At 43.7% G+C, this 25,993-nt stretch overlaps 2 protein-coding genes across 2 annotated transcripts in view; one reads left to right on the top strand and one right to left on the bottom strand.

Moving 5' to 3' along the window:
* Positions 1-755: 755 nt before the first annotated feature.
* On the bottom strand, positions 756-18,344 carry SELENOF (selenoprotein F). The gene is made up of 5 exons (XM_061550635.1): positions 18,195-18,344; positions 15,057-15,224; positions 8,893-8,956; positions 2,238-2,287; positions 756-1,653 (listed from the first exon to the last, which is right to left on the bottom strand). The coding sequence occupies exons 1-5, from the start codon at positions 18,237-18,239 to the stop codon at positions 1,522-1,524; spliced, it is 459 nt and encodes a 152-aa protein (XP_061406619.1). The 5' UTR covers positions 18,240-18,344; the 3' UTR covers positions 756-1,521.
* Positions 18,345-20,594: 2,250 nt separating this feature from the next.
* The window catches only part of LOC133341849 (heparan sulfate 2-O-sulfotransferase 1-like), a 59,925-nt gene continuing 54,526 nt past the window's right edge, over positions 20,595-25,993 (top strand). The window contains 1 exon segment of the mRNA XM_061550634.1: positions 20,595-21,065. Coding sequence (XP_061406618.1) covers positions 20,945-21,065 — 121 coding nt within the window. The 5' untranslated portion in view covers positions 20,595-20,944.

Below are 25,993 nucleotides of genomic sequence, written 5' to 3'. Positions count from 1 at the left end.
CAACCAATGAAACTTAAATATACAAATCCTGTTTGACATTCACCACCATCGTCCATACACCATTACTGCCAAGGCAGAGAACAGCTGTTATCGCCATCGACAAGTTTCCTGGCTTAAAATGGTTTTAAAAGTATTTTGACGGCGAAAAGGGCATAGGCAATCTCAGAGTGTCAGCAGTGCCTTTAGCACTGGAGGAAAAAATATCTCTTTGAAATGTATTCCCACTGTGAGTGCATTTGGGTTGTTGGGGGAAGCTACTAGTGCATCTGTTGCCTGTATTTGCCACTAACGACAAGAGATCAGTCCTCTGCATTTGCAGTACTCACAGAATGGCACCGCAGTTAGGTTTTAGGACACATCAAGAGCAAGTCGTACGAGTGCTCGTGACCAGTCGCAATGATTAAAACATGAAGGTGATACATCAAAAATGGGACAATATAGATGTTCATCCAGTCCTCCAAAATGTTGATAGTTTTGATGTTTCAAAGGGTATGAGATCAATGCAACTTTCAACATATTGCACGTTATTAAATGTTTTTCATGCCTTTGCTGAAATAGGCAGTGATCATGTTATGTATAAAAAAAACCTTTTCTGACCAAAAACATTTTTTGGTCCTGAAATTTGTCTAAAAGCACATTTGTGAGTAAATAACAGAATGTCTAAATGCAAGATATGTCAATAACATACTGCTTGTGGAGGCTGCTAACTACAAACAATAAAATTCGAAAATAAACACTTAAAACTCAACACGAAACTGAATTGCAAATTTTATTTTTTGATAGAAGTGTGTGTGAGAGAGCCGGGGCGTAGCGATGTGACTACCGGGTCAGGCTTGGGTGACCACAACTCTCAGGCTGCACAAACCATGGCAGGTTTTAATGCACAGCCTTCATACAAGGCCACCCATGCAGTGACATCCCCAGTGGCGGCGATGCCATCAACCTGCCAACCACATCACCATCCACGTACCATCATCATTTTTCACTTTTTGGTATACTTTGCAATAAAAAAACAACTCCCAATAAACACATCTATTTAACCCCTCTATTTCAACAAAAAATGAGATACGAGTTATGGAATGAGATTTTTTAAAACCATAAACTACAAAATAAGTTCCTCAAATACAGTAATTGCTTTCAAATGCTTAGCATGGAGCATGGGATTGGAACACAAAATAATGATTCAACAGTTATCAAAGTGAAATCTACACATTGTAAATTGCACGAATGACTACCAAAACGTGCTGTGGCTTAAATAACGAAATGTAAGGGGGTGGACAATAACCGGTGGTTAACAGGCAAAAAAGCTTGGCTATGGATAAGCTTGAGAATGAAGGTCATGTTTCGGTTACAGGCAAAGGTCAAGCGTATGTTCTCAGTCACGCTAAGGGCATATTAGTGTCGGTCCCGGTCGCAGTATGTCACTGTAAGGGACACGGTGAATCACGTTATGGATAAAGGTCACGCGTGGTGTTGGGCTAAGACACGACGGGAGATGGATGTGTTCGATGCACAGTGGTGTTACAAGCGCTCCAGTTTTTCAGACAAAAACTCCTCCACGCTGTCCGTGTTCCACTTGGTGATGCTCAACTCTTCGGCCACGTTCCCACTCTCGTCCAGCAGCTTCAGCACGGGGTCCGAGCCGCGCACGTACTGCACCAAAGACAAAGATCCGCCGTAGAGGCTTAGCAGACTATTCGGGGAAGTGCTGTTAACGAGCACCTATGAAGGTCAACACAAAGTGGTCGTGTGGCTCTCATTGTGCCAATCATATTTTTCTCCCCTCCCCCTCCCCCCTCCATGGTGATGCTTACACACCACACCAGGTAGTCATTTTAAAGCCGAGTTGACCTGGGGGGGGGGGCCCAGGACCGGTTGAGATTTTGGCAAACTGAGATTGGCTGCGAGAAGGAACCGAACTCGGGTCGTTGGGTTCATAGCGCAGTGCGATAACCACAGCACGAGCACTACCCAACACGTGCACGGACACACAGACACGTAAGCACATGTGGATAACATTGTGGTCGCATGTGCAAGCATTATTGGCCAAATCAATCATAATAGACGTTGACAGTGGTGACACATTTAACAACTCAAGATCTTCATATGAACACAGCACAGGCCTAACTGTTGATTGAGCAAGGATGTATCGGTCTGTAGTCTTTAAGCACGCGTAACATTTCAATAATAAGCTTCTGCAAATTAAATTACAGATGCGTTAGACCTTGGAGTCTCACCTTGATCGTTAGACCTTTAAACGTGCTGGGCTTGTTGCTCCGCACAAATGCTGCCAATAAACACACACACACACACAAAGTTAACATCTTCACTTTTTAACGAGGGGCATTTATACAAAACTTTTTAAAATTGTCACCTTTTATTTATCTATTTTAAGCAATGCCTTAATGAGAACACTTTAACTTCCATAAAAAAAGGCAGCTGTCTGAGCTGGTAAAGTAAATGTTAGAAAAACCGAGGGAATTGAAACTGTTAAAAAATTAACCCGTAAAAACAAAGTTTTTCACTATAAATCCTTTATATGCGTGGCGGCTAGAGTCCTCTCGTCCTCTGGCTTGAGATGGCTGCCACCTATGGGTCAGATGATTGCCTGCCACCATTAAGCAATTGGTAATTAAATATAATTTATTTTTTCCTAAAAAGTGTAAAATTTTGGGAAAAAAATTTCACGAAAATAAATTGTCACGCACAACGGGTCTGTGTGCAAAATGTCAGCTCGATTGGATCACGGGAAGTGGGTTAAAAAACGACTGAAAGATTTGCACGGTCGTAAGCGCGCAAGCAAGCAAGCAAGTGAACTTAATATAAAGGATTTTTAAAAAGCAAGCTATTAGAGATGGAAGAATATGAGGGAGGCCTTCACACAGTTTTAGAAAGTTATAGACTGACAACAATGTCACAAAATGTAGCAACCTTTTAAAACAGTCTGCCTCCGCAGGCCATGCTTTCTCACATGATGGCGGACGCTTGTGTTGCGCCCAAAACGTCGTGATTTATTTTATATTATACCTACGTGACTTTACCAAAAGAACCAAAGAGCATAAGCTATTACGGCTTTTGCACTTTAAGGAGTAACACAACTCAAACAACTATGCTGAACTACATTTGGTAGACAGAAGAGACATTTAACATATATATTCTTAAGTTTTTTCGGTAAAGTCACCTGTGTTACTCTCTCTCTCTATGTATCTTGGTGATATCTGTCTGCTTATATGTTTGTCTATAGTTTTTCTGGTTAGAATTTTTTGTTGCTATTTCATTTATACCTGATGATGATTGCTTGTGTTGCAATCGAAACGTCGTGATTTTTATTTTTATTTTACTTTTATTAATTAAATTTTTTTACCTACGTGACTTTACCGAAAAAACCTAAGAATATGAATCCTTGCAGTCACGAAAGCTTCAAATCTAGAGTTTAACGTATATGTTCATGTCTATTTTTTAATTGGCTTCACAGCTGTATCTCGACAATGGACATGTCCTGAGAACAACCGAAGAGAGATGCTCAGATTGAGCACCATTGTGGAGAAAAGGCAAAAAGTAAGCGGAGGAAGACAGCGGAAGAGATGGCAGCAGCGAGACAAAAATCTAAGAGTTCCGAGGCCATGACTGGACAGGTGCAACGAAGGAAAGAAATGGAAGAATATGAAGAGGTAGGCCTTCATACAGCTTTGGAAAGTTATAGGCTCATAACAATATGTATCACCATTGGAACCTCATTTGCCAGTAAAAATATGATAATTGGTTTTTTACCCTTCTATCTGGCAACAAAACTGACACCTTTTTACAAGGAGTAATGTTTGCATAGACCACAATACCTGCAGTCATAATGTAAACAAAAAAAACATAACTCTGATAATGTGCACTGTCCTTGAAGTTGATTGGTCCACACCCGAGACAGCTTTCCTTAGAGCCTAGTCTCACATGGGTTGGACCAGATGACGCATGTAAGACTAGGCTCTAAGGAAAGCTGTCTCGGGTGTGGACCAATCAACTTCAAGGACAGTGCACATTATCAGAGTTATGTTTATTATTTGCATCATGACTGCAGGTATTGTGGTCTATGCAAACATGACTCCTTGTAAAAAGGTGTCAGTTTTGGTGCCAGATAGAAGGGTAAAAAACCGGTTAACAATATGTATGTTGAACTTCTTTCGCACCGTACGCAGCCAAATGTGCTAATCAGAGGTGTGGGAGAAGAACAAACTAAACACAACAAGCAGTTATAAAGAAATATAAATTAGCTTGCCACGTGGCAAAGTTTTTATACGAAAAAAAAGGCCCAAATGGGTGCATTTAAGTAAACGTATCTCTTCCCTTCTACCGCACGACCCCTGTGGAGCGCGGCTCCGCACGAAGTGACGTCACCCACACTCAATCACACCACCGTCCCATTCATCACGCGCGCAGGGACGGACAAAATTGTGATGATGCATGGCACAAGTTTAGAGGACGCAGACAGATTAAAACCCCCAGCACCAAGCGGGCAAAGATAGAGGCAGGAGGGCGAGTGGTCTTAATCACGGCCGACAGCGCACCGTCTCTTGAGCAACGACTCTCTGCATTGTCTTCCAGCATTAACGTCAGCGGCAAAGTATTAAATATACTCCACGACAAAACAACATTGGCACTTTTAAATGTCGTTGATGTTGGGTGTTTGGAAGTTGGACTTGCATTTAATAGAAACATTCAAGCCTGCTAATTACTTTGTCCGTTTTTTTGAGAATGTTTCTTTTATCATTTCGTTGAATATGTTTGGGGGCAAATTCTGTTAAGATGTCTGTTAACGAATCTCTTGTTTTTAAAAAAGCAGATAGTACAGCACTGTGTAACATTAACCTTTATAGCTTACAAGAAATTAAATGAACACAGGTGTAGTTGATCCATCAGGTTTACTTATCGTGGCAGATTTCCCATATACTGCAGTGCCCAGTGTCTGGGACACCTTAGAGGTACACCATCCAGAATTCAACAATCGTGGAGCGAATGGACATTTTCTTGCCAATTGTTTTATAGTAATTTTTTATCAACAAGGCTGACCAAGCCATCCTATTTGAAATCTTGCAAAAATACTTGCCAGCAAATCAATTTCAATACATTACAAAGTCAACGAAAATTATATTTTAATGCATTACAAAATACAGACGAATGATTACTTTATTTGTAGGGAGAAAAGTTGTGTTTACATTTTCAGATGCCAAACATAAAGAGATAAAAACGAATTACATTCGGAATAAGAGAGCAATGTGAAAGTTAACACCTGAAATGTGGTAATGTTTTTAGGGCTACCTTGCATTTCAGATGCATTCATTTTTCTACACTCGATTACCAAGCTATTAAAATACAAACAATTTTGAGTTAAGTTGTTGGACTCTGCCATAAAGCAGATGAGCGTCAAACAACTCACAGAAGCCAATATAGAGAATGTTGCGATGTGTCTCGACATCTGTGAAAGAGCGCTGTATAGTATTGTACTCTTTGGTTTTTTCGGTAAAGTCACGTAGGTAAAAAATAATAATAAAATAATTGAAAACAACTAAATTAAATCACGACGTTTCGGGCGCAACACAAGCGTCGTTCTTCAGGTGGAAAAAGCTGATGACGGACGCTTGTGTTGCGCCCGAAACGTCGTGATTTAATTTAGTTGTTTTCATTTATTTTATTTTTTACCTACGTGAATCTACCGAAAAAACCAAAGAGCATGAATCCTTGCAGTCACGAAAGCTTCAAATCTAGAGCGCTGTATAGCTCATCGGATTCCTCCAGAATAAATATTCTGATTCTGTCCGTGTGAAACAAGCAGGACGGACGGTAATTTTTACATTGAAAATCTTTTCACAACAGTCGTGGTGGGGGTACGGCAATTTACAAGTGAATTCCTTCTGTGAATGAGGAAGGAGGCGGTTCGAGCCATGAGTCACAGTGGGTCGTTAATGTTGCTGTGGCCACAGCCGTACAATAGCTCCTCTCTCCATGAGCGTGCTTAGCGGAGTTCTTTCTCACACGAGACTTCCGGCTTAACATTCTTGCATCCATTGACTTCTCTCAGAAAATCCCCCACCACATCTTCCCCAAAAGCGATGAGAGAGTTACAATATTGATCAATCTACAGCATAACCAAAAAAAAAAAATCCTTGGGTTACCTTACAGTTTGCACGCGTTAATAATTTAGCAGTGGCTAGCCTGTAGAACTTGGTCCGTTTTGTATAGGTTAATGTGCCGTGTAACACATATGCAGGGAGTGATAATGAAACAGTCGAAGGGAGATTGTTTCTCGTCATCCCTTGACAGGGCGAGTACACACAGAGATGGGAATGTTGTTCGCTTTGTGTTGCATCACGGAAGAATGTATATTACTAATTTTTTTCAAAGAACTCAAAAGCAATCCTTTAAGTTCAAATATTTCATATTGATGAAGAATACGCATCTCTATTGCAAAGAAAGCGAGACAGGGCTGCACTGTCGGAAATGGAATTTTAATGGTACCTTCATTTGCCTATTTTCCTTCACATTTAACATCCTCATCAGAAATGGAAAGAAACGCGGGCAATATATATATTTCACTGTACACGTACTGCGTATGATGTATGCTGTGATGTTCACCAAGAAAACAAATTACATTTGTTAGAAAAATTGCACCTATGTGTTGTAAGCAAATAGTGTTCACAACTTGGCTTCAAATCGAATACAACAAAGGTGTATTTTCCATTTGTTACAATTAAACTTGACAATTTGGCCAAACCAAAAATATTTATAAACACGTGATGGCTACTGTTTAATGTTAGAATTTTTCTTTTAGAATACTTTGTTACTCGGCATATAAAAGGTATGAATTTAACCCCATCCACCCGTTTTTCCCTTGACTTTGTTCCTTTTCCCCTGCCTTCCCCCATATAAAACCCTACGTTCCCACTGGGATTTTTGCACAGCGTTGGTGTACGGTGCTTTTTTTCTTTCTGTTTGCGCATAGTCACTTTAAGATTTTTCTTCTTCATGTTTTTGTTATTTTGTTTGTTGCGGTTGCACCCGATTCAAGAGCCGAATGGCTCACAGGGCTATACCAAATAAATGAAACTGAAGCCCCTACGTGAGCAGGGCAGTGAGTCCAATCTTATTCCCTCCCCCAGACCCCAGGGAACACCGACTTAGTGCTTCGGGTCCACAAAATGTCTGTACCCCCCCCCCAACTCCCTTATTACGGTTAGAGCCTTTTACCGGTCCCACCTGATGACGGAGACTTGTGTTGCCTCCGAAACGTCGTGATTTTTATTTTTATTTTATTTTTATTTTGATGTTTTACTTACGTGACTTAACCGAAAAACCTAAGAATAAGAAAGTTATGAATTTAAGAATCGTGTGTATGGTACAAAACGAGCGCTATCGCGGGTTTTTATTGGCCCTGAAGAGAAGCTACCGATGCATGTGACTCCTGGGATCAATGTGGGAATGCATGTGGCCAGTCAGCTCCACTGAACTGCAAATAATCATGATGGACCGATCATGCTCATCAGTACAGCACTCTTAATTGCTTAGTGTCGTGCTGGAAGGGATATTTAACTCCCAGATATTCTAATTAGTTTCTACCCCCAGATAATGCATTTTGGGGCAAGCACAGCGGTACAGTGGTCAGCTCACTACGATATTAACCAGGTGACCCGAGTCATGGCGAACATCAGTGGCGGGCAATATCTGAATTGTCCCTAGGCTCCCCGTTCAACAACGTGCACTGACCAGCGTAGCAAAGTATGGTCGAACTACCCCCATGACCTAACACGGCATGGAAAGGGCTCAATCCAGCAGCCAATGGATACATCACTGTAAATGATTATCATTCCAGATTATGGCATTTCGCTACAAAAAGGCAACTTCTTTACCATGTATTACCTCCTGTTAAAGCGTAAATGGATGACAGAAGGTGGTTTCTGGAGTGATTTCTTTTGAGTGTGTGCATATCTTGTGAGTGTTTGCATTAACGCAAAACCATTAAATGAGCACTACCAATTTTTGCCACTTATATTTGTAAAGTGCAACAGTTCAAACCACATTTAAGTATGGTGCGTGCAGTTTCACGTACAGATTTTTGAAATGTTTCTAAAGTTAAGTTAAAACATGCTGTCACCTATGACATTCTAAACATATGCATTTCTTTAACATCGTGTGACGTGCACCACTTGATGAAAAATTGCCAGTCATGTTCATCATGCATGATCTTTAACACGTCATGGGAGAAATAAATAAGCTATGTAAATGAAGCACTGAGATGAATTTCAAAAGTTCTGGTTATTAACTTTAAGGTCAAACACAAAATGAAGTTGCCTAAGACAGAGATTCTCAACTGCATAGGATTGATTATTTGGGCTCGTTCCTTTTTTTTATCTCAACCAATTTTTTCGTTTCAACCCCTGAAACATTTCCTTTTGCATGCAGGTCAGAGCCAATCCTAAGAGAACAAAAAATGGCATGGGCAGAGCTTAAGAGTCCAATGCACGTCCGTCATGACAATCCAGACTAACAGTTGGGAGCTGAACAATGCAAGATGATACAACGGCCTTGACCAACTGCCCATGTCAAGTCTGCAATGGAGATAAAGAGCCCACCAAACACTGAGGCAACAGTCCCGTTATTACATTTATTATTCCACAGAAACCGCACGTGCAGAACTGGCTGGAATGTATGATGTGCACGATAAATGCAAAACAGGAGCATCAAATAGAAACATTTCGGTATTGTGCAATTGAAAATATGATTGCACATTCACAGAAGACTTTTGTTGTTGCATAAAAAAAAAGAATTCCTCCAATGCAACAATTCTAATTTGTTTTCCATAACATGAAAGCTCGTGCTTACATTAAACTAACAAAGTCAACGACTCACCCTGGACTTGTGGGAACCGGCCCAGTTTTCATCCACACACTTCAAGAACTGCTCCAGGATAAAGCTGTTCCACATTCAAAGCAAAACACGATGTTAATGATTGAATTAGACAACTCATTTACATATTATATTTCTCCAGGCTTTTGAGCGCGCTCTTGTTCAAACTTCTGATGGTGAAATAAATGAAGTGCTGCATACCAGTATGGGACAAAATTACTGCTCACCTGTCGAGGGGTGGTTATGAAGGAGCGACGCTTGTTTTCAACTCATACCATTGTTAAAAATACATCTGTGCCTTGAAAATAATTAATGATTAAGTTCGAAATTCAAGTACCAGCACAGAGCAAAGGCATTTAACCCTTTCCCATTCTGAGACGTCTGCAAGTTGCAGGGTGGGTCGCGTTGACCTCCGAATCTCGGAAGGCGCAAGAGCCTCAGCGTTCATTTAATTAGAGGCATAGCGCCGTTGTTCGTAAAGACATTGTTCTCTTTCGATTTAAAGCTTTCGTGACTGCAGGGATTCATCTTCTTGGTTCTTTCGGTAAAGTCACGTAGAATGGAAATAATAAAATAATAAAAATTTTCACATAATTAAATAATTCTCATGACGTTTTGGCCACAACGCAAGCAGCCGTCCTCAGGTGAAGAACAGGTCTGTCGGAAAGACAGCGTCTGAATGAACACCACCAGGCTTGGAGCGTATCATGATACGTGACTTTACCGAAAAAAGCAAGAAGACATTGTTCTCACCGCAGAGAACTATAGCGACACGACCACACTCTATGATAGTTGGTGCCAAACTGTGCCACTCGCCCTCCCGCATGGCCTTGTTGGGAGCCTCGGTACTCGAGGTTATTTTATTTTAGTTTTTACTCCGGTTTCATTTTGATTCACGTACATCATCAGAACTTGAAAGGATTAAACAGGAAAATGCTTTTGGCAATAACATTTTTTGTTTAATATAGTTTTAGTAAGTGTGAATATAAGGTTATTGCAACAATAAACACTATGTGTAGTTTATTTAATAAGAATCATTATATTCAATCAGTCCATTCAGTTCTTACAGTTTTAAGTGCAGCTGCTGGAAGAATAACCTTGAGATAAAACATTTTTAGAAGAGGCATTGCATTCATTGGGTTAAAGAAACCCCACCGCTCTCATATAGGCTACTTTGCCGGCTGGTACATGCCTGATTAATAGCATTATCAAAGCAAACAACCCGTTAGAGTAGCTGGGAACATTAGTCTGTGAAGGTGTTATCCCTCTTTTGTCCAAATGGGAATACAGCATTGACTTTAAGAGAGCATTTTTTTTGCCGAGATTGTTAATGGTGCAGGCCATTCAAGAAGTGTGGTCCCCTTAACCCTGCCATCAGTAGCAAAAATATATCTGAAACCACTTAAAAGTAAATTCAATGTCACCAGCCTTCACGTGACTGAATGTTCTAGAAGCAACATTTTTTCCCACTTCGACTTTATGCCAAAAGAACGAGCAATACAATTTCAGGTTATTTTATTGCCAAGTATAATTTTGAATGTGCATCAGTGGCGATAAAAAAGAGGCTAAAATAAATGAACCTGTGGCACGAGTGGCTGCACTTGTGAGCGAATGTGGCGAGTGTGATTTTCGATGGCTTTCTTGCATATTACCGTATTATCATTCGCACATTAACATTTTACCTCTCTTTTGCGACGTGAAGACGGGCAATAGCCTGCTATAATTAATTTATATTAAACATTGTACTTACCAAATTAGCATGCAGCACTGATGCTCAAAGTGACTTCTCCCCTGACCAAGTACTGGGTGCTTCACTATATTAACCTTTCAACATTTCATGCAAATAGCAGTCCAAGTCACTTAAATGTCCCTGACAATTTCAGAATGCTCTGAGCTCAAAAGAGATGTTGCTGTGGGTGTGCGCACACAGGATTAAAGGGCTTTGGACGCATTCTGACCTGACCGTTAACCTTTTGACATAAAAATCAATTGTATACGAGATTGTGATCCTTGACCATCCATGAAATTTTTCATCAGGATTGCTGCGAGGAGTGCAAGAGGCATTGTAGGTACAAGCAGTTTATATTCATCTAACACAGATTTAGTATATAGAGTAAGTAATGGTGTGTGTACGTGGGTCTCGTTGCCAAAAACGTATCATGTTGTGATACGTGGTGACCACATCTGCGGTTTTCGTAAATAATTGCAGTATTACCTAAATTAAATGAAAAATATTCAATAAATGTAACATTACTACGCTGTTACGGATTCGTTTTTTCTGCTTTTAGTCTTGTTTTAGTGTCTGGATCCAAAAAGGATGGCTGCATTTTGATCGTTAGCATATTATGCAAAAATTACGTCAATGACCTTGCATAGACACATATGCAAAGTGACACGTCAGCTCTCAAGGCAATCAATGTAATTTCTAAACGGCAGTTTTTTTTTCTCCCAGCCATAAACATGATGATTAATTAAGTCATTGAATTATGCAATGGTCTGTTAATTCTTCCACATTGCCAATGTGATGAAAAAAATCCCACTTGATGGTGCAGAAAGTTCCATTCTGTAAGCTCAGGTGCCCCTCAACCTGACACTCAATCAATATTACAAGTCTCACTGCTCTGCAGTTCCATTAATGCCACAAGCTGAGCTTTGGACTGCAATGAACTGGTGATAAAGTTAATATTGGATGTTTTATTATTTACAACACGAAAAATGAAATTTCTTTCATATCCCGAGGTTAAAACCTGCTGCAGGACAGAACTGAAATAATCGGATATGCTACACTCATACGAGAAAGGAAGAGTTGGCTTAGCTCATTAAAGCACCACATTACTGATTTGCTGTTTATTCATTCAAAGAGTGAACAGGAATCTACTCGCACGGTTTTAAATGTTAAATAAACATATTTACGTATATATAGCACAATTATATTTCAGGAAATGGACCTTTTTGAGAGCAGGGAGGGGGCATAAACATTGACCTATAGCTGGACTTCAGCCTTTAGACTGTGGGCTTTTTGAGAAAACTGTGGAATTGAGAAAACTGGGAAAGTATATGCTCATATGGTCAATTCAAAGTTTCTGAATTTTTATCAATATATCGAAATGCTTGCCCTTCTGCATTTTTTATCTGAATGAGAGCCATTTCCCCAAAACATCAGCCAACTATATATTAAACTTGATTTGAAGCTTTCGTGACTGCAGAAATCACTCTTTGGTTCTTTCGGTAAAGTCACGTAGAAAGAAAATAAATTAAATAATAAATACGACGTTTCGATTGCAACACAAACAATCATCATCAAATCAACATAGACACATGTTGTGTGTCTCTCTGTGTCTGTGTTGTCTCTCTCTGCTCGTGTCTGTGTGTCTCCGTGTCTGTGTTTTGTCTCTCTCTCAAATTGAGTTATACCAGATGACGATTGCTTGTGTTGCAATCGAATCGTCGTATTTTATTATTAAATTGATTTCCTTTCTACGTGACTTCACCGAAAGAACCAAAGAGTAGCCACTATATATTTTTTCATTATGTCAATGACAAAGATGTTGAGTATTTTGTAAGTTGTGCCTGCACGGCTCTGCAAATTCCTACAGCACTCGATGTAGGAATTTGGTAGCAACAATCTTTGTATAACAAGTTCATAATGCTGACATGCCTTATTGTCAGCGTGGTTCACTTTGGAAACGTATGAATGGCTTTACAGAGGCTACCATCATTAACACTATCAGATGCACCAACCAGGCAAGGCTGGGGAAAGCCACATGATAATTTGATTCTCCCCATTGGACACAGTTGACAAGATATGCCATAATATGGAGCTTCTGAATATTTTTACTGTAATGTGTTGACACTGACTAATGAGCACAAACATAATTAAGAAATCTAAAAAAAACTATACAGCCAAAGTGAAGATTAATTTTCATAGCTAGCTTAATATGCCATTAAGTTGATTTACCAACTGCCATAATTTGCCTGTATACTGTAAATGGTTTTTTTCATAATTAATAATTAACATGGAAATAATAATCTAACACATTTTAAGGTATTTGTGCAGTTTGTACATTCTCGAATTAAACAGCATACTAATTATTTAAGAAAACTACTGTGGTGTAAGGGTTAGTTAAAATTAGCCCAAGATTGTTTAAATCAAGTATTGCACAATGCAATAGGCTCATCACATAGGCAGTATAATGTATAAGAGAAATTGTGCATAATTAGAAACCAGGAGCTTGAGTACAGAAAAACTGAAAACTGCGTTAAATCGACCAGATAGCGACTTGCATCGGCTCTGAAACGCGCAGTGCAAAACCCGGAGCACCTGGGGCTCGTCATAGCCAGTTGATGAACTGCGTCAGTGGTTGTTGTGCATTACGTCATTCCCTCCGGCTCCCACCAGCCAATCAGCTGCCAGGAAAACTATCCTCGTTAACCACCGCTGCCGTTGTTGCATCTCCCAATGAGATTGTGCACCCTACGTTGGGCTCCCCCTGTGATGGTTTGCCAATGAGAGGTGATCACACTGTTTCAACTCACAGGGCTGTTATTAATCGGGTTTCACCTCTCAGTATCCCTTACATATGCAACTATTTGAGTATGTTACTTTGTGCAGGAATGTATTTACGTGTATGAGATAATGTTAATTTTGTGGTTTTTTTCTGAGTAGGTTGCTCAAAACCTTCTGTTAAACGGCTATACGAGGGGATCTTTGTTTAATTATGACAGTACGTGTCTGTCTGGGGAGAGTATTTGTATGCGTGTGGATGTGTGCATGTGTCTGCATGTTTGTGACCATGTGTGTCTCCGCATGAGTATGTGTGATCGTGTGTGTGCGCATGTTGATTGTGTGTGGATGCGAATAATGCAGGACTCAAGGTTGGTCGCTACCCTCCCTAAGTTCTCATGGAAATTCCAAAATCCCCCCCCCACCCCTGACGTAAATCCCATAGGGAATCGGAAATGGGACAAATCTTTTTAAAGAATTGGGTAAGCCAATCAGTACTCAGGCCCAATAGATTTGGAGAGATGTTATCTCCATCGCCTAGTATGTAGGAGGTCATGGGTTCAATCCCAACCCTAACGCCTGTATATTTGGAGTTTGCATGTTCATCCAGTGGCGGCGTGGAATTTTATCCGAGTCCTCCTGTTTCTCTCTCCTAATTTAGAAACATGCGTTGAGTATTTTATAGCTCAGTGGGCCTTACCTGGTAAAACTAAAAAAAATAGTTAGTTCAACATCTCGTTTTTAAAACTCTCAGGAATAACACTCCCAGTGTTGAGGAATAGGGGCCATCGATTTAGTAGGTACGCAAAAATCTGTCAAAACTTGACCCCTTCTCCCCTCCCTATATGCACGCGTACTTTTTACACCCACCCCCCCACCTGCGTACGTACGCTTGACGCACCCTCCCCCCTGAATCCTATAGAATGGCCGATATTTAATCCACGCAGAAACGATCAAGGATGAATAATATTAATGTGTTTAAGCAAACAGATAGTCCACCGCCGGCTGCATTAAAGAATTAAGTTGCGTACCTTTAAAAAGTTTGTCTTGTGTCCGCTAGGTTCAAACGCCGACTGAATCCAATCGAACAGGTTACGTATGACAGGAATTTCGTCAACACGCGCAATGTCAGGCTGAAGCACAGCAGCGTTAGCTGTAGTCTGCTGGGCTGCCGTCTCAATATCCACAGCATCGCTGACGTCATCATCATCCAGCTTTTGATATCACTGTCAGAAGACTCAGAAGTGTGAATGCGCTGGTGTCGTTTTACACTGGCCTGCGGTAGCTAAAATCTTGACCCAGCGGCAATCTGCAATGAGGCCAGATTGACGGATGTGTAATCCATGGGGCAGGCCGCCAGACTATGTCAGACTCACTGCTGAGCTGCGTGATAGCTAGCAGTTGCACACAAGTGACACCTCAACCACAGTCCTACTTCTCCCGGAAGTACTTGTCCGACAGCTGAAGAAACTGAATTGTGGCTCATTTGAAGGCCAATGTAGACTAATTATTAGAGGCTTCACCCTTCCCCCGTTTCCTATGCGTACGTACATTGTCAGTAGACCCCCATACGCAAGCGTACGCATTTGGGTTAACCCCCCCTTCCCCCCTCCATGCGTACATACTAAATGGATGGCCCCATAAGTGGGGTGCGATGGCAGACCTTCAGAGCAGACTCTTCCACCTCCATCTGACAGCAGCGCTTGCAGCCAGGGTCCAGTTGGTCCAGCCCAAACTGGGACAGCAAGTCGCACGAGCTGCATAGCAGATTACTGGAGAAGCCCAGGTCTCTGCAGGCTTCCGACGTTAACTCTGTGGCATACACCGATATCTGAATTCACACACACACACACAACACATGTTGCGGTTGAACACTGCAAACGTGGAACAGGGCGGATTTGGAAATTTGACGTTGGTGCCAGTTAGTCACTGTTTGTGGTGTGAATGGGCATGGCACATATTGTCTCAAACCCTTCTTGTTTATGGTTTACAAAGCATTTTGACAAGATATGTTAAACCAATGTTAACAAATGCCATCAAAATGTGTGAAGCAGCTTCCATTTGAGAAACACACCCAAGCCCTTCCATTAATCCAATTCGAGCATTAATTCAATTCTAGCATGGATCAGATGTGCCAAATTGCATGAACCTGCAGGCTGCAGCTCTACTGGACATAACAAATTCTTACCAACATCACTGTTGGTAATTTTCTACAATTTTGTACACACCAATATGCAAGCAACAACAATCAAGGAACAATTTTAAGGGTAATTCAATGCCTGTGCAAAATCAGTAGAGGAAACTTGGGCTCATACAGTAAACGTATCCATTTACAAAAGGCTCCTTTTTCATTCCACATTAATTTCCAATGCGTTACATGATGAATAACGCACAATTATATACGAGACGAGTTGAGATTATCCACCCAGTAAAACCGAGAAGCTGGTTTAATCAGCTGTGAATGCAAAGATTCAAAATCATGATCTCAGCCGTGCTGGTTCAACAGTCAGCCCTAAGGCTTGATACCAAGATCTCAGAGGTACCAGACCAGTGCTCTAACAGGGACTTAATGAACCCCTCACTCCCCTCCCCTGAGACTCTCCACCTCAGGACCTTATCCCATCCCAACATATGTGATGCTGGTTTCCTGCTCTAACAAGACCTTCATATGAACTCATGAAACACACACAGCCCCAGGTCTTTAACTCTGCCGTTGCTCTAGTAGGGTCATTATGAACCACCTGACATTCTACCCAGGAGCTGAACTGTAAACCTCAGCAGTGCTGGCTCTGTCTGTAACAAGGATACTATGGACTTTCTGAGAGACACAAAGCTTTAGGACTTGAACTCTGAACTTCTGGTTCAGGCTCATTATCCGACACCGTCATTCGGACCCCGCTACCAAGCATGATGAGATGTTAGCTACCTCGCCTGGTATATAGGAGTTAGTGGGTTCGATCCGGACCATGACGCCTGCTGTATATTTGGACCTTGCATGTCTCTCTCTCTCTCTCCCCGTGGTCACGTGGATTTATCTCCGCGTCCTCCGCTTTTTCCTTCCACACTTATAAACACGCGTTTCGAGTATTTGGCTGCTATAAATGTCCACGTGATACGCCACGTCGGTGAGCTATCATTCGTGGCCAGGTTGCTTCAGCAAAAAAGAGTTATACAAAGTTCAGTTGCCCTTATAAAAGTGTAGTTTAGTTTATAAAAAAATGCATTAGCATCGCTACAAAATAAACATACACCAGGCTCAACAAACATCAATATAAGCAGCTTATTCGTGCCTTGTTGCGGTCTTCATGTGAATTATCAAACTCAAAAGTCAAAATTCTAGATTTGAAGCTTTCGTGACTGCAAGGATTCATATTCTTAGGTTTTTTCGGTAAAGTCACGTAGGTAAAAATTTTAAATTAATAAAAGTAAAATAAAAATCACGACGTTTCGGAGGCAACACGCTTCCGTCTTCAGGTGGAACAGTCACAGCACGATAGCTGTACCAAGTGATACAGCTATTGATACAGCTATCCTGCTATGACTGTTCCACCTGAAGATGGAAGCTTGTGTTACCTCCGAAACGTCGTGATTTTTATTTTATTTGATTAATTTTAAATTGTTTACCTACGTGACTTTACCGAAAAAACCTAAGAATATCAAAAGTCCAAGTTCCTGTGGCGACCGCGACCAATGACAGAGGCACACGCGGGGCCCTCTCCACCTCCACGTCACCATCAGCTGTGCTGCGTCCGCCTTCACACAACTGCGTGCGTGTCTCTCTTAAACTTATATACACACAGGAGCACACACAAATGTTGAGATAAACAACTCCCCTCTCTTTTTTTTTATGATCAGTGGAAACAAGAAGATGCTCGGTGTATTCGGCACTTTGTTTCGTTCATCATTTCGTAATTTTTTTTTCTCTCTCTCTTGAGTAGCTCGTTACACACTTGGATGTTTGTTTGAATGCGTTTTTGTCCAGCAGTGGATCGATCACGGCTTAATGATGTCAACCTGTTACAGCTACCGGCGTGTTGTGTGTGTGTGTGGCTTCGGTCCATCACACCAGTCGATGGTGAATGAAGAAAACTGGAAACGCACGTCTGTAACACGTGTGTTGCCACGCTTGTCAATCCACTGCTGGATGAAGGCCTCGGCCACGTAGTGCGAGTCGTGGGGGTGGGTAACTTCACCACGCTGGTCAGTGCGGATTGAATGAACTACCAAATTTAGTTTGAACTTTAAACTTAAGTTTAACTTAGTTTAAACTTGGGTGATTAGCGGCCTTTGCTCGTGTAAATCACAACTACATTTAAAGCCCGAATTGACGATTACTTCCAAACCGGCTCGTGTCGGATATCCCACGACAGACAAAGCGAAGGGGGTTTGATAAACCGCGTTTGTTTTCTGGCGCTGGCCTTCCACTTCGCTTTGTTATTACAAAAACACCTCGCTCCATAGCCCTACCCCATGCCCGAGACAGATAGCGGTGATCTCTTTCTACCATATCATCATCATCCTCAAAGCAACACATCCTCCGTAACAGGAGTGGTTTACATCTCTGCCTCTATCGCGAGAGACGATATCTTCTACCTTGCACCAGAAGGGCACGTTGGCCGAAACGTCGGCTTGAGTTAAGCGCATGGCGTGTGTTGTTGTTGTTGCATCGCTGGCGACGCATTGCGAGAGAAAGGGCGGCCGTGTGTGTGTCCGTGTTCGTGGTGTCACGGCGGCCGTGTGTGTGTCCGTGTTCGTGGTGTCAGGGCGGCCTCGTCCCCACCAACCCCCTTTGGTTGCTCACCGCCTTGAGCAGCAGCAGCAGGAGCCCAGGCCGCAACGCCGCCATGTCTGCCGCTCTCCCTCTCACCCCTCTCTCTCTCTTAGCTCTCCCTCACCCTCTCTCCCTCTCTCTCTTAGCTCTCCCCCACCCTCTCTCTCCCCCTCTCTTAGCTCTCCCTCCCACCCTCTCTCACCCCCTCTCTCTTAGCTCTCCCCCACCCTCTCTCCCTCCCACCCTCTCTTCCTCCGCCCTCTCTCTCTTAGCTCTCCCCCACTCTCCCCCCCTCTCCCTCCCCCTCTCCCTTCCCTCTCTCCCCGTGCTGCGAGGCCCCCCCCCCCCCAGCCGGCTTCTCTCTCCCCAACTGCGCACGCGCGAGGACGGCCTCCCCAATTGGTCAGCTCGCCAAGAGCTCGGCCAATCACGTCGCGACGTGAGGATTTTCAACGTAGGTGTCCAAAGCGGTCCCAGAGTCTAATGCCTGACGTAATGTGTCGTATAATAAAAAAATTGCATCATTGGGAGGATGAGATTAACACATTAGAACAAGTATTTGTGTGTGTGTGTCAATTAGACAATAATGCTGGTAACGTTTTTGGTAAAAGGCAATGAATGGAAAATTAAGGGAATGGGCCGACTGGCGTCAGTAGTAGGCAGCCTCTGAACATACTCTTAGGTTTTTTCGGTAAAGTCACGTAGGTGAAAATAAATAATAGAAAAAATAATAAGAAATAATAAGAAATAATAAGTATTTTATTCCTATTATTAAAATAATAGAAATAATAATAGAAATAAAATAATTATTTTTTATTATTTTTTCTATTATTATTTTTTATTATTTTAAAGAAAAAAATTAATATGCATTTATTATTTATCATTTATATTATTTTTATTATTTATTTTCACCTAGGTGAAACGAAAGCTTCAAATCTAGCTTCCAATCTAGCCTCTGACCAGTTTCGTGAGCGAAACTTCATTATCTTTGGGAAGACTCAACCAGGGTTTTAATCACGCAACACAAAACGATGAAGTTAAAGCCAAAACGTTGCTTTATTTGATTTAGTCAGCATCAGCTGATGAGTGTCAACGTCTTCCGGAAGTTTTATATTCTGAAAGTTGTCTACCGATTGTTTTATTTGGCGTCCACAAAAAGTGATACTCTACACAATGGAAACGTCAGCCTCTGGATCTTCCGGAAGATTCTTTCGCAGACAGATGCTGCCACTCGCTCCGTTGGAGTTAGTGCCGTAATAACACCAGCGATTGTCATCATTATTATTAATCACGCGTTTACGAGTTGTGTTTTTTCTTACGATCGAAACAAAATAAATGTGGACAGGCGGCGACGAGTACGCTCGCTTACATAATTTTTTGTACATATACGAGGACAAAAATATTTAAACATCTTCTTGGTTCTTTCGGTAAAGCGTGGTGTTGTTTCATTCAGACGCTGTCTCCCCGACAGACCTGGTCTTCACCTGAGGACGGCTGCTTGTGTTGTGGCCGAAACGTCGTGAGAATTATTTTATTACGTCTTATTTTTATTATTTCATTACTTCCCTTCTACGTGACTTTACCGAAAGAACCAAGAAGATATGTAAACATGTTTCACTATTACATTTAATAGATTGAAAAACGTAACCACGCCCATTTCACCAACCAAGCTGGTTCGCCCCGCCCCCTTACCCCGCCCTTCTCCCTCTTGCCCCGCCCCCGTACCCCAAAATCACCCAATCCCGACCCCCCCCCTCTATTAACTCCCCCCACCCAAACACAGCCGTCTGCCTCTCTCACCTAACCCCCCCCACACAAACCCCGCCCCTCCCCCCTTTTTACTCTCGACCCCCCCCTCCTCTCCACTCACCCCGCCCCCACTCAGCCACCCCCCCTCTCAACGATCCCTCTCACAACCCAAACCCCGCCCCTCTCACTGACCCCTGTCGCCCCCTCCCCCCGTTAGCCCCTCCTCCTCCCTGCTCATCCCCCCCCCCCGTGAAAGCGGCGCGTGCCGCCGTGCGACTGGGAAGGCGCGAGAGGGGTGGGGGGAGAGGGAGGGCGAGAGGGTGGGGGGAGAGGGAGGGCGAGAGGGGGAGGGGTAGAGAGCGTGAGGGAGGGGGGGAGAGGGGGGTGGGGAGGGGGGAGAGGGAGGGGGGGGAGAGGGGGGTGGGGAGGGGGGAGAGGGAGTGGGGAGGGGAGTTGGGAGAGGGGGGGGGATGGGGAGTGGGGAGAGGGAGGGGGGTGGGGAGGAGGAGAGGGTGGGGGGAGAGGGAGGGCGAGAGGGGGAGGGGTAGAGAGAGAGGGTTGGAGGGGGTAGCGAGAGGGGGAGGGAAAGCGGGTGGGAGGAGAGAGGGAGGGCGAGGGGAGGGGTAGAGCGTGAGGGAGGGGGGAGGGGGTAGAGAGGGGGGGCGCGCGCGGGACCCAGGGTGTAGTACACGTGCTCGCGCTCGCGCGCAACACACAACACGCAGATCACGCACGGCACCCACACATCACCCACAAGCACGTGTTCCTCCCTCCTTGCCTGCACACACAGACACACACACAGAGAGCACGACACGCTCGCTCGTGTCGTGTGTGTAGTGTGTGGTGTGTGAGCAACACAACGCGGCGTTGTGCGCTCGGCCCGCGTGAGTTTGCCCTGAACGGCGCACACGCGCCACCCGCTCGGGCCGTCTTCTTCGTCTTCTTCGTCTTCCTCCTCCTCTCCGTGTGTGGTGTGTGTCCCGCTCCCGTGTTGGTACGTGCTCGCACGCGGGCATGACAAGGCGGAGTTGATGGGCTTAGCGCGAAGCATGCCGTCCAAGCTGCAGTTCCTTGCGGCGCTCGGCTTGGTGCTCGCCATGGTGTACCTCGAGAACCAGATCCAGCGCCTGGAAGAGTCCAAGGGCAAGCTGGGTACGTGTCCCTGTGTGTGTGTCCCTGTGTGTGTGTGTCCCCGTGTGTGTGTCACCCCGTGTGTGTGTCCCCGTGTGTGTGTGTGTCCCCGTGTGTGTGTCACCCCGTGTGTGTGTCCCCGTGTGTGTGTGTGTCCCCGTGTGTGTGTCACCCCGTGTGTGTGTCCCCGTGTGTCCCCCCCCCTCTCTACGCCGCCTGACACGATGCTTGTGATGCGTGTGTCTGTGAGAGCGATTTCACTACGGTATGTGTTGTATCCTGTACTGTATGACGGAACTACGGTGTGTTGTGTGTGTTTATACTGCACTGTATGTGCACACTGCGCATTGTGTGTGCGCCGTGCAGTGTGTACACTGCACTGTATGCAAGAGCACGAGTGTGTGTCCATTGTGTGTTAGAGAGCACTACTGTGCCTGTGTGTGTACACTGCTACAGCACGACAAATGTGCACACTGCACTGTGTTATGGCACTACATTGTGTGTGTACACGACACTCTGTGTACGTTAGAACAATAGAGTGTGTACATTGTGTGTTAGAGAGCACGACTGTGCCTGTGTGTACACTGCTACAGCACTACAAATGTGCACACTGCACTGTGTTATGGCACTACATTGTGTGTGTACACGACACTGTGTACGTTAGAACACTAGAGTGTGTCCATTGTGTGTTAAGAGAGCACTACTGTGCCTGTGTGTACACTGCTACAGCACGACAAATGTGCACACTGCACTGTGTTATGGCACTACATTGTGTGTGTACACGACACTCTGTGTACGTTAGAACACTAGAGTGTGTACATTGTGTGTTGGAGAGCACTCCAGTGTCTCTGTGTACACTGCTACAGCACTACATTGTGTACACGATATTCTATGTACGTTAGAGCTCTCTAATGCGTTGTGTGTACTGCACTTTGTGTGTGTGCAGTGTTTATACACCGTCATGTGAGTGCGTGTACACTGGCTGTACACTAAGCAATTGATTTGTGTGTATACTGCAACTGTGTGAAATACACAATGCATTGTGTGTATTGTATATGTACTGTACTTGTGTGTGTGTGTGTGTATATATCGTGTGTGCGCATAGACACAATTGTGCAGTGATTGTGTATACACCACATGTGTGTGTCTTAGTATGTATGCATGCCCCGTGTGATCTATGTTTGTGCTCTGTATATAATATATACATTGTGCTGTCAGTGTACATTGTGTGAGTGGAGGCGTTGTAAATATGCTGTGAATGCATTGCCAGCATGTGTACTGTGTATACAATGCAGTGAAAGTCTACTGTGTATACACTGGGCTGAGAGTGTTGTGTGTTTTATAGTGCTTGTGTGTACAATGTGTACCATGTGTGTGTACTACATGTACACAGCTCTGAGAATATACACACGGTGCAGTGTTTGTACACTGTAACATAAACTGTAGCGTGTATTCATTGTGCTGTAGGTATGCATTGTATGTGTACTGTCTATATATATAAGGTGCTTTAGAATTGTATTGTCTGTTGTGAGTGTGTACATTGTGTGTGTGTGTGTGTGCACCTGGGTCCGTCTCGTAACGTGCCAGCATCGAGCCCTTTGCTGCTTCACGGTGGCCTCGAGGTGCACCTAGCCTGGCACAAGCTCAGTGGTGATGTCACCGCCACTTAGTGTCGAACGCCGGTCGTTGTTGTTGTTGTTGCTTCTGCCTGTGACTGCGTGTGTCCAACATACACAGTTCGTACAACATACACAGTATGCCGATGGCATTCTCAGTGTGTGCATTCTCTCACCGGTTTGATTCTCACGGCATCTGTTTAAGAGTAATTATCTAAACCCTCAAATTTCACTATTGACGACGTGGGATCACCTGAGCACGGCATCTGCTGTGTGGTTGGGCGTCGTCGTCATTGTATTCTGGTGGTGGCTGGCCATTTCTGTGTCGCTGGATTGCTGAGACAACGGTGGCGAGATGTTGGCTACATCCCACTGGAGGAGGTCGTGGGTTTGATCCCGATCCTGACGGCTTAGAAATTTGGAGTTTGTGTGTGTCTCTCTCTCCACCGTGGTCGCGTGGATTTTTCTCCGGGTCCTCCGGTTTTTCCCCCCTCCACATTTAGAAAGAACGTGCGTTTAGATGATTTGGTTGGTTTACATTTCCACACAATGAGCCACTTCGTTGGGTTATCATTTGTGGCCAGGTGGCTTCTGAAAAAAAGAGCTATAATAACTCGATTGGCCTTACCTGGTAAAATAAAAAAAAAGTTAAAATCACAAAATTGAAAAATGACACCAGAGGATGGTGCAAGTTGTGGTGACACGTATGAAACAGTATTTACAGCCATTCCTTGCAATACAAGTAACCACCCCAAATGGTTAAATATAGGACACGCAAACAACTTTCGCTTTCATGTGTGCACTGAAACGAACCATAACCAAGCTCAAAAAAAGTCTGAACCTTGACCTTAGCCCAAAACTATAACCCACCTGAGCCTCTTAATGAGACACAAGCAGGATAAGCCAACTTGAGGTTTTTGAGTAATCCCCTATAGGCCATATGAGCTACTTATTATTTGCACTGTATTTTATCTCGACAAGACACTTATGTTTATGAAAAGCGTGTCTTATTTTGTTATATAACAGATGTTTTAGTAACAGCTGTGCTTGTGTTGAATGTAGGATTTTGTGAGTGATAGAGCCAAATAATTTAGATTATTAAATCTTTAAAATAGCACGTGCTGGTGATTTTATATGGCACTGATGTGTATTGAAAAAGAGATGTTGATTAAAACATTGCCTTCAATTCTCATTGCTGCCACTGATTTCAAATGATTACGTTTGACCTATTTTCAAAATCATCCCAAAGCAGAAGTTACAGCAAATAATGAAAGCAGCGTTTGCCATCCTAAGTGGCCTCCAGTATTGCTTTTTTGGTCTATATTGCCCCAGGTTTTTCTTTTCAAGATTTCTTTCTCATCGAAGCCTCGTAGCGTGGGTTTTAGGTCCCTCGGCTCCTGGAGCCAAGCTAAGGCACTTAGACAAGATGAAACCGAAGAGAAGATGAGACGGCACACGCCACGTTTCTGTTTGCAATTGCAGCCAATTAAGCTGTCCTTCTTGTTCCGTTTTGACAGCGTCACGGTGCCACACTTTGCAACTGCCCCTTAATGCTTTCTTTGAACTGCACAAGTGTTCAGTACTGCAGCCTCTAACCCAGAATAAGTGAAGGCTTTGCCCCCCCCCCCTCCATAGTGCAGAGCAGCTGGAAAATCAAGGACAGATGTGCTAGTGTCCTATCTTGCACAAAGGAGGACTTCTTTTGAACCATCATGTGCTACTGTCATTATCATTTACCCCCAGTGAGAGTCAGCAGAACGCAGTACAGTGGTCCCATTATTTGTAGCACCAGCAGGGAGAAAGAAAGTGGGGTTTATTCACCAGAATTCAAATATTTTTCTACGGCTTTGTGATTCGTGCAAGGTCTTGTTCGGCATCATTATCAACGTCCAGTTGCCCTAAGTGAATAATGTTGGGGGTCATCTCCATGAGAGGGTCATTCTAGCTGACATCAGTCCCTTTTCCGGATCTCCCCGGTTGTTTGTGATATATTTTTATCGTCTTCCATTGTTTTCGCTTGGTTGGGGCACGAATTCACAAATTAATCACTTTAAAATAAGCTTAATGGCTGTATCGGCGATGCAAGTGTTGGTTATCACAGGGTTTCACGATAACCAAAGGCAACTAAGCCTATTGTTGTCTTCTCTGAACACTTTGAAGTTGTGGCAGAGGTGGCCCACACTGATTTCAACTGCAGCGGGGACCATAGAACAACAAAAAGCAAAGTTACCGTAAGACGGAAGCCTAAAAAGTGTCAGTAAGACTACTCTTGAAAAGGAGTGTGTGTGTGTACTCACTGGCTTGAGAGGCATACGACTGTTCAATTTTTCAATACCAGTCTCTGAGAATAAAGCCGCTTCTGTTATGCGTGTTGCTGTTGGTGTAACATATGACTCGCCGGAGATGTTTCTCCATTTGACATTTTCTTTTTTGAAGGTAAATTGCGTTTTGCGAACAAAAAAAATTCAAATCCAGAGCTCCCTTCTAACACGTGGCCCCCTGTGAGTTCTTTCCTTTCATATGTAGATGCCTCGATTTTGCCAGCATCATTATTTTAGTAAGATGCAGCGGACAGGCGGGCAATCATGGCTGGCACACACCCCCCACCCACCCCCTTGTGTCGTGCAGCAAAGGAAAGGAACGTGTTTGCTTTTCGCACTTTAAGTGAGTTCCGTATCCTGGGGTGGGGGGGGCTGGTGACAAGTTGGCTGATGGTGGTGAGGATGTGGTGGGGTGGAAGGGGGGGGGGGGGCCCTTCACTAATGCGCACCTGCTCACTCTGAGTCGTGCCAACAGCTGCACGTTTTTAAATGGCAAGCACGCGGGCTCGGCTCGGCGCTTGATAAAGCTGCAGTGCCGAAACTGTGGCCGGCCCTGGCATTTCGAGCCCGAGCCGTTCCAAGTGAAACTCCGCAGCGGATGGGGATGCGCTTAAGAATTATCCGTGCAAAGTTTCGGGCAAGTGATATACGTCAGGTTTTCCCCCCAAAAATAAAGAAGTACAATTATGCGCACATTACTTAGTGCAACAGGTCTCCAAATGGTGGCCTTTAAAACGACGATTAAACGTAGCTGAAGCTGAATGGGTGTTTTTTTCTCGCGTTTGTTAGGCGGAAATGGGAGTATCTTGGGGAAACATAAAAGTTAAGTGTTATCAAGGCTTTCTAAGACGCCTGCTTTTGTCAAACGTTTACAAAGCAAAATGTGGCTTCCCTTTAAGGTTTATCCAACAGAAACCTGTTCACACAGGAGCACCGGGGGTCCGTGCTCCTCTTCCGCGATGGCAGCCCTGGGGTTTGTTTTCACCTCTATGCATGGCAGTCGTCACGTCGA

This window comes from Lethenteron reissneri, chromosome 12 (genome assembly GCF_015708825.2).
Source record: "Lethenteron reissneri isolate LAM-NWPU_2019-01 chromosome 12, ASM1570882v1, whole genome shotgun sequence".
NCBI classification, from domain to species: Eukaryota; Metazoa; Chordata; class Hyperoartia; order Petromyzontiformes; family Petromyzontidae; genus Lethenteron; species Lethenteron reissneri.
The sequence above is the reverse complement of the archived record's forward strand: the minus strand, read 5'-3'. Positions and strand labels throughout refer to the sequence as shown.